This window comes from Eptatretus burgeri, chromosome 9, assembly GCF_056783735.1.
Source record: "Eptatretus burgeri isolate ZD-2024b chromosome 9, Ebu_testis_v1, whole genome shotgun sequence".
In the NCBI taxonomy this organism is placed as follows: Eukaryota; Metazoa; Chordata; class Myxini; order Myxiniformes; family Myxinidae; genus Eptatretus; species Eptatretus burgeri.
The window spans coordinates 108,164,389-108,179,388 of record NC_140969.1 but is presented as its reverse complement, the minus strand read 5'-3'; the positions used below and the strand labels follow the sequence as shown (position 1 = coordinate 108,179,388).

Below are 15,000 nucleotides of genomic sequence, written 5' to 3'. Positions count from 1 at the left end.
AAGATGGCCGAGAGGTATGCACACTCGCCTCGAAGCTATGTTGCCTGGGTTTGAATCACGACCCAGCTATAAACTGTCAACATGGTGCTTCACAAGCAGAGTGATTCAATGTGTGTGTGCTGTCCCTCGGAAGGATGTTAAATTGGTTTCCCGTCTGCCGGCATTAGTTGCAACAATCCCATGGTGTCCTTCATGAAGAGTAGGCAAGTTCCATGGAACAAATTCCAAATTCTTGCCCAAATTTACAGAGGGCACTGCACCAGCGGCACAGCCGTGAGCTCAGCCGATGATGCTACCCCGCAGCCTTGTGCTACGTACGGAAAAAGAAGATTGTTATTTTTAAACAAATACTCACAAAGCACTCCCAGGTGACTGATGTTTGTTACAGCATGAACTTTCTCCCCTCCAAGATCATACTTTGTACTATCTCGCTGAAATGAACAAACTTTGGGAATTCATTCCAGTGTATGCATAACCTGTCTGTGAGTTTGCATCATATTTGGGGGGAGAGTGGTGGGTGGGGGTGCTTTGCTGCAGATGCTGTGTCTTCCATGGATCAGGGTAGGAATTTAGCTGTGGTACTGGCATATAATAGCCTAGCCTTTTCGAAATGTACTGTGGAATCTTTACCATCCACCAGTGAATGCTGAATGAAGGGACAGCTGATATTAATATCCCCTCCAAATCCTGGTGCACTCAATGGGATGTCTTGCCGATGAAGCTCCAGAATGACAAGATCTAGTCGGGCCAGAAATCAAACCTAGACGAGATAGCTCAGAGGAAAGCATGCTCCCTCTGAGGTAATCTGCAAACCTGCTTCGGGATGGGTTATCTTGTCACCACTGTAACAGCATATTTATCACAGATGTTGAAACATTATCTTTTTATGTGGCTTCAATAAATAATCTGGATGATGAAGCTCTAATATTGACTCTAAGGTTATGAGCTCCTTTGATCCATTCATTGGTGGGTAAGCCCTTGCTGTGCAATGGCATGTGAAGAGGATGATGAGAAATGAGATTCCAAAAAGGGGAAGAAAAAAAAACGAGGAAATTTGAAAGACAGGTGAAGCTTCAAGGGGAACACATGGGGTAAAATGTAATTTTACATAGGCCCATGGGTCACAAACTAAAATAATGACTGTGGCCTGCAGGGCAAAATGACACAACTTTCTCAGATACTTTGCTGGAGCAAGGAGCCTTATGCACTACACACAACTCTTACCAACACAGTCTTCTTTGTCCTCACGCCAACTGTAACCATCGGAGCACCTCTGCTGCAAAGGAAAACAAATAATTACAATTTCACAAAAAAAATTGTAAAAGTGATCACTCCCACACAAAATGATGATGGGAGTTCCTTCGACTTCAAAAGTTCATTGCACATCAAAACTAGAACGACACTCGGCAGAGCGCGTAGCGTACCTCGTCCAGGTTGAACGTTTTACGTTTTGTATCTCACTGAGAGGCCGGATATGGATCCAGACCTGAACCAAAATCGAATCGGCTTGTTCTTGTCACATATCCAACCTCTCAATCAAGTTTCGTCTGAATCCATCCACAACCTTTTGAGATGTTGTGATACATCTAGTTTTTGGTCTTATCCTTCAATGGTGAGGAATCACTTAAAAACTGTAGTGTCTGGATCTTCACCAAAATCGAATCAATTCTACCTGGTCACACACACAACCTATCCAGCAGGTTTTGTCTGAATTAGCCTATAACTTTTTGAGATATCCTGCTCACAGACAGACAGACAGTCAGACAGACAAACAGGGGTGAAAATAGTATCTGTTCACCTTCGATGCTGAAGGTAAAGATTCCGTTAATGGTTAAAATGATGACTTTAGAGGCTTGAGGCTGCAGTACAGTCATGGAGAAAAACATGGAATTGGAACTGCCTTGCGAGAAGGGCTTGTACGCAAGCATTAACATGCCGATGATGAAAAGGTGGGATCAAACAGCAAAGCGGACTTACAAGCATAACGATAGGTCAATGTCGATACCTGCACTGTGTATTATAAATGAGAATACAATCATTGTAATTATCTACAGCCCTCCAATGGAAGATTTAGTGCAGGCAAACAGGTGAGTACAACAAAAGTTCACTTGGTTACCGGAGTGACTTCGAGATCCTGCGCCGAGAGCAGGAGGAACAGTGAGGTGATAAACAGGCCCGACACGAGGCGAGCACCTGTGGTCATCCCGTCGGAGCAGCAGCGCGATCTGCAGGCAGAGTGGGGAGCAAGGGGATTGGACACGAAGCACAAAGTGCCGGCAGCGCACGTGAGTAGCTCCCACGATGTTGGAATGGGATATGGGACTGTGGAGTGATATTAGAGTGATCCGCACGAGGGAGTAGCCTTGACTCTCCTCCCAATCCCTCTTCGGCCTCGTGAAGGCCATTCATCCTCCCTCCCTCCCCCTTCACTCTCAAAACCATCGGTTCCGAGTCCCAGCTCCGGCCACATCTGTTTCTGTTTAAGAGGCCACGAGATGCATCTCCTCATTTCGGAATGCACGCTCAGCGAACTCAACCACCTCAACAGCTCCCGCTCACCACAGCCGAACCACATGGATGGTGCAGAGCGAGGCAGTTCCAAGGGAGAGAGGAGAGAAAACATGAAGGCGCCCATTGAAGGCTCTTGCTGTGGAGTATTTCTCCTTATTTGCCACTCCTCGTTGCCATGGTTTATCACTCCATACAAATGGATTGCAGAATCACCAATTTAAATGGAGCAGTATTCAAAAAAGCACTTTCTGTTTGGAGAAACAGGACTAAAGCCTAAACTTCAACATGTCATTCCTTCATTGTCATTGACAGTCGGGTTTTGCTGTTGCATGTATGCAGTATGCACAGGGTGGCCTATAGACTCTAGAGGTACGTGCACTCGCCACAGAGCTCTCCAGCACGGGTTCAAATCCTGACCCACTTATAAACTGTCATCCTGCTCTTTCAAACAGACTCAGTGGTGTGATAATTAGAGCATCTGCTCTGATTCCGGGAGGTCAGTGATTCCAACGCCGGCTGAGTCATTGTATCAAAAACTAAGAATTGGACGTGCTGCTTACTTGCTCGATGCTCAGCATTTAAAATGATAGAGAACGGACAAACAACCAGAAGTTGGTAAGAATAGCTCGGGCTTGGATGAGATTAATAGCCTCTTCCAGCATCGACGTTCCTTGAAAGAAATGCAAGGGAAACGTCAGGCACGGCCAGCTAATTCGTGAAAGACTTATTGGCCCAAAACAATCTGTGTGTGTGTGTGTGTGTGTGTGTGTGTGTGTGTGTGTGTGTGTGTGTGTGTGTGTGTGTGTGTGTGTGTGTGTGTGTGTGTGTGTGTGTGTGTGTGTGTGTGTGTGTGTGTGTGTGTGTGTGTGTGTGTGTGTGTGTGTGTATACACAATGTGTGTTATCTCCATATGCAGGTATCAGAAGGTGGAACAGAGCCCTCCCAGGTCTTGGAGTATCCACCTCCGTTTCAGTAAGGGTGGTCACGAATCATGGACTGTTTTGTTCTGAAAGTTTTGTTCCGTGGGCTCTTTTCAGGATCATCACCGAGCCCTGGACAGCTTCCAACTGTAGTTTGTTTGTAGTACTATTCCCAGGGATGGTTTTTAAGATCTCTGAAAGGTTCTTCTTCATCATTCCCATTGCTCCAATTTATCCCTGGTGCAATTTTGGATCTCTTCAGTTTCCAAGATCTTGGTATTTGGTCTATTTATTTTATTTCTGTGTTGTGTAATCCAAAATCGCTGGGAACTGACACCTCAATTAGCACTGTTTTCTTTTCATTTCTCTTCCCTAAGTACTATATTCGGTCGCAAAGCTTTGTTTTCCATGATGTTCACACTCGATTGCATCATCAGGTCATATGTGAGCCGAGCTTCTTTGTTCTCAATGATCACTTTCGGTTCATGTTTCCACGAGTTTTATGGGACTGGGATATTGAGGTTTTTGAAGATGTACCAGTGGATTACTCTACAAACTCTGTTGTGCCTTTGTGTGTACATCCCGATACGAGGTGACTTTTTTCCCGATAGGAAGTGACTCGTACTTTATGTTTCTACCTTGCAGAACCTACACCTGTCCGATTGACTCAGTCCTGCCATTTTCTTTAAACCATTCGTGTAGTATCCCTGCTCTTGGGTATTAACAATGATTTGTTCTCCATCCCTGTTGAGTGACCTTTTCCTTGCCATTCCAATGAGCCTCCTTTGTATATTCCCAATCTGTCCAACTCTTCTTTCTATGCCTTCTTGTTCCTTTGTCGTTCTCCCAGTTGTCGGTGTATATCTGTTGTATTCCGCTCCTTCCTAATAACATATCCAGGCGATGCATGACGTCATCGCCGGCGCCGAAGGGAGTACTCGGTTTTCACTCCGTTTGTTTGTTTTCTTTCTTGTTTGTTTGTTTGTCTGGGCGATATCTCAGCCATCCTTTGATTTAGGAAGCTGAAATTTGGCGACAAAAGTGAAGACGTGCTTTGGCAAAAACTGTATTTTTAATTTTTTGATTAATCAATTAATTTATTAATGACATTTGTTTTATTTCTCATTCTGGCAATATCTGAGGTACCCTTCGAACTGGGAAGCTCATACTTGGACATGACAGTGACCAAGTGATTTGGCTAAAAAGGGTGTTTTTGATTGATTGATTAATCAATTACTTAATTATTATCGATTTATTAGTTACATATTTATTTTATTTCTCATCCTGGCAATATCTAAGGCATCTTTTAAACTGGGAAGGTCATATTTAGACATGACAGTGACCAAGTGGTTTGGCTATAAAGGGTGTTTTTGATTAAATAATTAATTATTTAATTATTATCGATTTATTAATTACTTATTTATTTTATTTCTCATCCTGGCAATATCTAAGGCACCTTTTGAACGATGAAGCTCATATTTAGACATGACAGTGACCAAGTGACTTGGCTATAAAGTGTTTTTGATGAATTTATTTATTTATTTATCATCCTGGCAATATCTCAGGCACCTTTTGAGGTGGAAAACCGATATTTGGAAATGACAGTGACCAAGTGATTTGGCTATAAAGAGTATTTTTGATTCAATGATTAATCAATAAATCGATTAATTATTTTATTTCTTATCTGCCACTATCTCAGCCATCCTTTGAGTTAGGCCTAAGTCACATTTGCTCTACGGCGAGGATACGGCGGCCGTACGCCCTCTGAATTGACAGAAACGTGCGGCGGCCGCAGAGTTTCTGCGGTGGCCTCAGGGTGGCCCTACGCCGTTTGGCTATCTTTTACAGGCCGTTGGGGTCACTGTGGAATTATAACGCGGAGTTATAACTTTTTTTTCATTTCTACGTTGGCCGTAGCAATTCAAAATGCCGTAGTTGTGACGTGGTTGTGTTCCACGTCGACCGTACATAGGGCGTATGGTGGGCTTGCGTTATTCGTGCGGCTGCGGTAGTCTCTTATCAATGAAAAATGAATTTTGCCCTAAAAACCGAATAAATTTTAAAAAACCGAACACGACGTAGCGTTCATGTTTGTTCACATGTCTCCCCCACCTGTTCGACCCACATTTTCATGCTTTGTTCATTCAGTTTGTCGGTGGAAGTACTCATGAAAGCATCTCTCGTGTGTCGATCGCTACTTTACCTCATGTTTTCACCTTGATTTTTTGCTGTTTTTTTTACTCATCTTGTGTTTTAATTAATGACAAAAAGCAATCCGATCGCATGGTGTGATGGACTGTCGGGCAAGGATTTAATTTCACAGAAAAACCGGTTTTAATTTGGAATATCCATGATTACCTCAGCCCGATGCGTTTGATGAAAGCGATTGTGGTTCTGGGGGCATCATGTTTGATGAGCTGCCCTGGGGGCAGCGCTCTCGCAGAGTGCGCGAGCGATCGGAACCCAGGCTGGAGCTTGAGCCTGTGTGAACCTTTGGATTAGTGATTGTACCAGTTTACATACAATACACCGCCACCGAAGGTCATTTACTCATCTTATTTTACCTTAAACATGGGGAATTTCAGTTGAAAGTGTCTTGAAAGTGGGTTTTCTTTGGGTCCAGGAACAGATTAATTCACTCCATTATTTCTCATTGGGAAAATGGTTTGGGAATCAAACTTTTTGCAATCCGAACAGCCTCCTGGAACGAATTCAATTCGGATTCTGGGGGCACTACTGTACTGGTATATTCCGAACTGTTATATTTTTATTTCAGTAAAAAAAGAACTGGTATATATACCCACTCGCTACCCTCCGTCTGGCCGCACGTTCACCTTAGGGCCCCCCTGCGGTCGCCTTGCGGGCACCTTGAGGCTACCTTGCGTCTGCCTTGAACATTCTATGGCCACCACAGGGACGCCCTAAGGTCACCGTGCGACATCAAATCAAAGACCGTACGGCACCCCCACGTTTACGGTCTCCACAATTTCTAAATACGCCGTGCGGCTCCCCGAAAAATAAAAACATATGTGACTGCTACATTGTGTGACTGTGGAAATACTGCGGCCGCCATATAATTGCAAGTGGCCGTAGATTTTGGAGACCCCACGGCCACCGTGGCAAATGTGACTTAGGCCTGAGGAAGCTGAAATGTGGGGACAAAAGTTTTATTTTTACATTTTGATTAATCAATGAATTGATTAATTGCATAATTATTATCCATTTATTAATTACTTATTTATTTTATTTCTCATCCTGGCAATATCTCAGGCTATTTTGAGCTTGGAAGCCGATATTTGGACACGACAGTGACCACATGATTTGGTGAAAAAGGGTATTTTTGATTTATTGATTAATCGATTAATTATGAATTTTTCGATTACTTAGTTTTCAAAAAGTTACAGATTCGGATGAAACAGTGGTGGTTTTGATATGCTATAAGCCAATTGATTAAGAAATTAATTGTTTTACAATTATTATTTATTTATTTCAATTATGCAATTAAATTAATCAATCAATTATTGTGCACTGCTCCCTCCCAATTATGTCTCCATGTGCTGCATAGTGAATAAATATCATTTCATTTGTACACATTCACCTCAGAAGTGCAAAAAGATGGAATTACAAACCCTCCCCCAATACTCGACCCTTCGCGCACTTGCTGCTTCATACCCAATCTCTGCTTCATCGCTGAAGTACTCACAGTACTGTGTAGTGGAGGAGGACCAGATAGTTCTTCGGTGAATATCACAGAATGAACCACCTGCAATCCATACCACGAGTGATTGAGGAAACACGATTATTCCGGGATGTTCACCCTCAGAATAATAAATTACACGGTCGTTTTTCACACAAAGATAGAGGAAAATGGATCCGGTATGTGACGTTCGTTTCAGACAGAGAACTTGTGGTTCCTGAAAGTTTGATGTTAATGGATTGTTTTTATTCAACGTCTATGTTTACGATTCTGAAAAGAAAGTGAAGATCGGGTCTGAGTTTGTCGCTGATTCCTTCCCTCATTACAAAAGTTTGAACCACTGCCACGTAAAGTGCGGACTTGAGCTTCATTGTTTGTGCTCCTTCACAAGTTTGAATTCTTATTTAACTCAAGACATAGCTGATCACACACGTTTCTTCCTTTAAAGTCAGTACAAGGAGTCGACCAAATATATCTCGAATAACCTCTTCTGAAGATAAGTATGATTGCAAATTAAGTCAAGAATATTTGAATGGCCAATTTCCTCAAAATATTTAAGCCTTCGAGAAAAGTATGGAATGGACAAGGAATATTATAAGCGATTTAAGGAAGCAACTCGGAAAACGGAAGTCAAGAAGTGAGGAAACATTGGAGAAATTTTAAACACGATTAGAAAAACAAAAATCTCATGATCAAAAATGGAGAGCTACAGAAACAGAGGAAGAACAAAGTAAAAGATAAGAAGAACAAAAATCTTGGAATCAAACAAGGATAGATCCAGAAACTGAGGAAGAGAAAAGTAAAACATTAACAAAACAACAATCTCGGAATAAAACATGGATAACTCGAGAAACTGAGGAAGAACAAAGTAAAAGATGAGAAGAGCAAAAGTCTCGGAATAAAACATGGATATCTACAGAAACTGAGGAAGAATAAAGTAAAACATGAGAAGGGAAAAAAATCTCGGAATAAAACATGGATATCTACAGAAACTGAGGAAGAGAAAAGCAAAAGATGAGAAGAACAAAAATCTCAGAATAAAACATGGGTAACTCCAGAAACTGAGGAAGAACAAAGTGAAAGATTAGAAGAACAAAAATCTTGGAATAAAACATGGACAACTCTAGAAACTGAGGAAGAACAAAGTGAAAGATTAGAAGAACAAAAATCTCAGAATCAAACGTGGCAGGAGTGGGATTCGAACCCTGATCAACATTTGCTGATCAGGAGTGGGATATTGTTGTGGGCCGGGGGTCAGTGGCGATAAACGACCACGAGGTGGAGCAGTGGAGTCGTCTCCCACCGAACACCCGGAATTTAGGTCGTGACTCTCGGATAAGTCCGAGAGTTCACGGGTCCCTTAGCGGACCATGGTCGCCAATATTTCGACGGCGTGGGTAGGGTTAATTGCCTAATTTCAATATACCTAAATACACACGTCATCCAACTACCGGGGAAAACCACACCCTCGACGGACCTCGGGCGGAACGGACCGTTTACCGAGCCCGATTCAGGTGCAAACCGAGCGAGGATAACCAAGATCTGTCGGTCCAAATGGCAACTTACCGGCCCGAACAGCATTACTATTTCTCAATCCGCACCTTGCTAGGCCAATGAAAGAAAACACGAACGAACTGGAACATTTAACAGGGGTTTATTTATAACAATAATCGGGGAGGGGAGGCACACAAAGAGCAGAGTTATCACGAATTAAATAAATGTAAACCATGTACAATGGACAACACTTAACAATTTCTACTTATACAGACTGGCAACACACACACACACACACACACACACACACACACACACACACACACACACACACACACACACACACACACACACACACACACACACACACACACACACACACCCGAAGAAATGGTGGCCTCGGCCTGTTTTTGCACATGCCCACCTCGAGCTTGTCCGGTGGCGGGACTCGAACCCACCGCCAACAACGCCGCACCAAGCTCATTGGACCAAGAACGGCACCACGGACGCCAGCCAGCACAGGCACGGACCAGATGAGAATGCCAGCAGCTTCCTCTCTTTGCTTCGGCGAGGCGAACCTTCCTTGCTCTCGACGAGGCGAACCTTTCTTGCTTCAATGAAGCGAGCGTTTCTTGCTTTTTTCTCCACAACTCGCCACCTCGTCTTATCCTCACCCTCCCCCACGGGTCGAGGGCACCGCCCTGAGGAACTCGCCTCCGGATTGGATGAGGGGTTGTCAGGCGACTCGTGGCCACCCTTCATTGGTCGGGCCGAACACTCCCTCTGGCTGGGCGGGGCCGCCTCTGAGGTAGTCAGCACCCCTGATTGGCTGGGGCGCGTGTGCGATGCTCGCCCTTCGCTCATTGGCTGGAGGAAACGCTCTATGCCCCTTCTTGGGGCGGAGCCTCAATCCGAAGCGACGGAGGCTCCTCCCACGCCCTCAGCCAAAAACACGTGGGCAATGGCGACCGGGTCGAGTGCGGGTCGGCAACACTGTTGTTGTTGATGTTGTAGATGTAATAAAAACCGAACTAAAAAATAACTAGTAGCACACACGAAATTCTCATTAGACATAGGGCATGGATTCTAACTATAAACACATACTTATAGAAATAACTGAACTACGGGGACTCTGGCTGTCTGTGTGTGCAAAAGGCTTCCAGATTCATAACAATATAACCGCAGACTCCCTCGGGAATGCAGGATTCGAACTCCCAACAACATTTCACAGGCACATGAAATTGTTGATCATGATAATTGGTGTCGGGAGAAAAGAACGCTTGAAAATATAAGGGAGAGAAAAAAATTTTTCTGAGGCGATTAAACATGTTTGGGAAATGGCGGACAAGCTCGTCCGGATGTGGTTCGGATGGCAGATGTGGTTCGGCGGATGTGGTCGAAATGGCGGATATGGTTCGGAGGGAAGGTAACAGGAATGAAGGAAGCGAGCCGAGGGTGGAGCTGGTTAATAAGCATAGGGTAAAAGCGGGGGCCCCCTCCACAAAATTCCCCTCCAGGAGGACATAGACATTCCCCTGGGATCCACACCAAATAGTAGCAGATTGGCCTCCCCAAAGCCACGGGATATGAACCAGTTTATGGAAATGATGAAAGTGCTGTTTCACCAAATAAGGGATGATATAAAAAGGGATTTTCAAACACTGTGGGGTGATATGAACGGGAATATGCAAACAGAGAGAGGGAGAGAGAGAGATGAAATGAACGGTGTGAAGGAGAATGTGGAAGGTGTTTGGACCGTGATGGAGACGGGTAGGGATGAAGTGACAAACAAAGTAACAGCGGTTAAGCGAGAAGTAGATACTCGAACAGGGAATGAAGGAAGTTTAAAAAAAGGACAGGGGGGTAACAAAGTGAGAAATGGATGCCGTGAAGGAGGAATGTAAGCCGAGAAACGAAGAAATGACGAAAATGGTTCAAGGAAAGGGAGCAAAGTTGAAAGAAGAAAATGGGTCAACAAAGCAAAGAGTTAACGAAGTGGCCAATTGGCTGAAAGGCTATCGCGCTTGTCTGGATGCCATGGTGCAGCAGTGGGAGACGGAATTGGAATTTTGTAAATGCCAGGGCGGCGATTTGGTGCAAAGGTTGGAAACCGATGTAACAGAACAAGAGCAGGTGTTCGTGGATAAAATTGAGTTAGAGTCACAATTTACTGGGGAAAAGATTGATGAGATGTTTCAGGAGCAGCTGAATACTTGGGACAATACCATAAAGGGAGATGAGATAAAACCAAAAGTTTATGTTAGCCTCAATGGTGATGTTGATGGTTCTGTTGAGACAATGCTAGGGCTGACTGCCTCATACGAAGTTAAACTGGACATGCTGCACTTTGACATTGGGGATGTTACTGAACAGGGTCGAGCAGATTTGGCAGAGCCAATGTTGGAACCACTTGCAGGACATGTCGTGGAAGAGAGTTGCAACAATAGTAGCTTACAGTTGGTTGAGTGGGAGGCTTATCTTGAATTACGCTGGAGTGAGTCAAGTACAGGCTTTGAAAAGAGACATGTCCGCATTTGCATCTTGGGTAAGGTGTCTTGGGCAATACAAGGTGCCAACACCCTCTGGAATGCAGCAGGCACTTTCTCCTTTTCCAGCAACTATTTTATCAGCTGGAAGTTCTGCAATTTGCTCTACAAGCTTTTGCGTGGTGTGCACCACAATGTTCCGCAGGATCCCTCACGTCCAATTGGTCGCATGTGGAACCATCGTCATGACTGTTGTGGTTGGCTTGTGGCCATCGACATCATGTTGATCACAAAGAAAGTTGACTGCCACATTGGGTGGCTGGTTTTTCCATCTGGCTTGGCAGTGACGGACAGGGAGCTTGCCACTGTGAGAGAGAGTGGCATTGGCACTGTCTTTCGGCTGATTGTGGAGCCCTTTGCCTGCATGGACGGTGAGCTTAGCCGTTTTGAAGCAGGATCTGCATCTTTGGATCTTCCGTGTGCTATTTCCATGACACAGGTCATACCAGATCCGGGTCTCCGAGTCTCCCATCCCACGGAGGTAGAACTGTGGTGCGATGGAGAGTAGTGGCTGCACACGAGGGCATCTGCACTGGTTGAGAATGTGAGTCCAGCAATTGTGATTCCAGGAGAGGAAGAGCTGGAACTTGAACCTGCACCGGAACCACAGCTTTTGCTGATTCCAGAACCAAATGTTACAGAGGGACCCATAGTACTGCAGCATTGCAAACCAATTGTTCAAATTTGCATAAAAGCACCAAAATTGGTACACATGTCGAATAATGTATTCCGAACAATTCTAGATATGGAGCCACCCGAGATTTTGCCTTGGTCAGCTGTCAGCCAAAGCTGACCAAGGCACAATCTCGGGTGGCTCCATATCTAGAATTGTTCGGAATACATTATTCGACATGTGTACCAATTTTGGTGCTTTTATGCAAATTTGAACAATTGATCTGAAATATCAGACTATGCTGCTGGACTACCAATGAAAAAGATCCGATGGAGAGTTTCCACCAGGAAAACAGAACATTGCATGCTAAACTGCAGTCATTTAAGAGCGAAGCCCGGAAAGTGATGAAAAAATGCAAACAGAAAGAAAAGGAGCAGGGAATTCGAGCAGAGAAGTTGGAGCAAGAGCTGCACAAGGCCAAAACACATCTCAACTCACTCCAACCCTCATCGCAGTCAGCCGAGCAGACGAGTGTGACAGCCAAGGTCGGGTGATGGTGTTTGCGTTAACCATCATGGCTGTTTGTCTGGCTTTTGTCCATCATGGAAGGTGGAGTGCGGTTGCTGACATCCATGCGTGTGCTGACATCTTTTCAGTAGTTTTATAATCAATCTGCCTAAATGTGGCCATTAATAAGAATTGTAGCTTTAGTTAATTACACCTGTTTTTCATATTACTAAATGTGGATTCATTTTGACGCAACTCATTTTATTGGAACCGATGATCAAACGTATGAAATTCGCAGAGCACCATATAGGTCCTTAGATCAGTTATGCCGGTAAGTCTGTGTTCAGATTGATTTCCCCACTGTTGTCTAATGGTCATAATTCGTGTGATCAGGGTTGTGATCCTTGAGGTAGCCGTTTTTCTTTTACTATCGTTATTTTGGACCAATCACAACGCCAACCACCAACCACCTTCTCCGCAACGCCAATCACCAACCACCTTCTCCACCACGCCAACCACCAACCACCTTCTCCAACACGCCAACCACCAACCACCTTCTCCGCAACGCCAACCACCAACCACATTCTCCACCATGCCAACCACCAACCACCTTCTCCACCACGCCAACCACCAACCACCTACTCCACCACACCAACCACCAACCACCTTCTCCACAACGCCGACCACCAACCACTTTCTCCACCACAATGCCAACCACCAATCACCTTCTCTGCAACGCCAACCACAAACCACCTTCTCCACCACGCCAACCAACCACCTTCTCCACCATGCCAACCACCAACCACCTTCTCCACCACACCAACCACCAACTCCACCACATCAACCACCAACCACCTTCTCCACCATGCCAACCACCAACTCCACCACATCAACCACAACCACCTTCTCCCACCATGCCAACCACCAACCACCTTCTCCACTATGACAACCACCAACCACCCTCTCCACAACCGCCTTCACAACGACATCTCACCATTTCCTAAACCACATCTCCCTCGATAAATCAACAGGAACAACATTGCCTCAACTTCATCTCCGAAACGACGCCATCTTGGCGCCAGCCATGGCGAGTCCGCATCGAACGGCATCGCTGCAGGCAGATGCGGGGGATTCCTCGCCGCTCAAGTCGGTGATTTCGCGCACATCCACTCGCCGCGCAGGGTCGCTATCGTCGCGCACGTCCGCTCTGTGCAAGCTTCGTCTGACAATCGGATCAGGATATCAAGAGGGGCGGAGCCAGCAGGGGGGGGGTCAGAGATCAGAGGTGAGGTATCGAAGGCCAAACCTCATCTCTCAGGCCCTATAAAAGGGCGAGCGGAGCACCAAGCGCAGTGGGTCTGGGGAGTGTCTGTCGGGGTTCAGAGGGCCTGGAGCCTGCAGTTGGTGGAGAAGCAGAGGAGAGCGGAGGAGACGCGAGCGGGGAGCACGGCCAAGCCAGCTGTGTCGCGCGGAGCTGCGTGTTCGTGTGTGGGACGTGGAGAGAGCCGGAGAGCCCGCCACCAGCACCGAACGGTCTGAGGTGATTGGGCTTCGGAACAGTCCGAGCATCGCTGAGGGACGGATGGGTTTTTAAAGAGAGCATCAACTCTGAAAGAACAAAGACCCGTTCGTTCCTCTCAGGCGTTGCCGGCTGGGGCCCGAATCACCAGGCCGCGGCCGAGCAGCGGTTACGCTAGCTGCCGGGGGGACGGGACATCACGGGCCGCCCCAGCGAGTCACCACCAGGACAAGGTAACCAGCCCGGCCTCTTGGAGCTAATTCGGTCCTCAAAGCTCCATGTTATAAAGACCCCGAGAGTTCCAGTCTACCCCCTTGCCTTTGATGGGTTTACTTTTCCTTGTTTCTTTGTGTGAGAGATGTGGCGCCAAGTCCGATAAGTAGAACTGATGTGTGTAAAGAATAAATAAACGGTCGTAGCTCCTTTACATTGCTTTTGTTTGGCTGTATAATTGCATGCGTGCTCCCCCCATTAATTGCATGACTGCATCACTGTATACGTGTGGAAATTAATGTGCTTCTTTAAATGTGAACCTGCTCGTTGCATCCTCTTCCCTAAATTGAGCTGCCATCTTGCACTCGGGATATAGTTGGTTTTTAAATAGCCGGTAAAGTGATCGGGTCCAACGGGACTGCGCGATAATACCCCGCTCGGCTATCCCAAAACGGCGCGAGCTGCATTAAGCAGCTCATGTGCCAGCGGCCCCGTTGAGGTACAATCTCTCGGTAATCTACCCGCGCGAATAATTAGGTAAATCGAAGATTTGGCGATCGGACCCTGTAGCGCGGGTAGAGTGCGGGCAAGGTTGTGGTGTGGTTAAGAACACACCCGTGGCTGGTTTTCGGCATTGATCCGGAAAGCCGCGACTGAATTGTTCGTCCGGTGGGCGTACGGCCGCTATTAGTAAAACGCAGTCGTTCGCACGCCGGTGGGTTAGAATTCGTAACATTATTTTATTGGAACTTGTATCCTCTCTTGCTTATTTTGTACTGGAGCTAAAGGGCCTAAAGTCATTTATCTCTCGATATATATATATATATATATATATATATATATATATATATATATATATATATATATATATATATATATATATATATATATATATATATATATATATATATATCCTCTCCTGTTATTTCTCCCTTCTCTTCCCCTCCCTTTCCCTCTCTGTTCTTACATTTCAAATTAAC

General features: G+C 45.4%; 1 protein-coding gene across 5 annotated transcripts in view; it reads right to left on the bottom strand.

The window, feature by feature from the left end:
* LOC147020884 (fibulin-5-like) overlaps window positions 1–15,000 on the bottom strand; it is a 148,880-nt gene that overhangs the window by 121,936 nt on the left and 11,944 nt on the right. For 3 of the 5 annotated variants that reach the window (XM_085896619.1, XM_085896618.1, XM_085896615.1), the window contains exons 2-3: window positions 2,117–2,225; window positions 1,225–1,276 (exon numbers count right to left, since the gene is read on the bottom strand). In XM_085896619.1, the coding sequence (XP_085752745.1) occupies window positions 1,225–1,276; window positions 2,117–2,225 (161 nt within the window). Of the gene's footprint in view, window positions 1–1,224; window positions 1,277–2,116; window positions 2,379–15,000 lie in introns of those variants that run through there. The other 2 variants (XM_085896616.1, XM_085896617.1) reach the window with 2 other exon arrangements.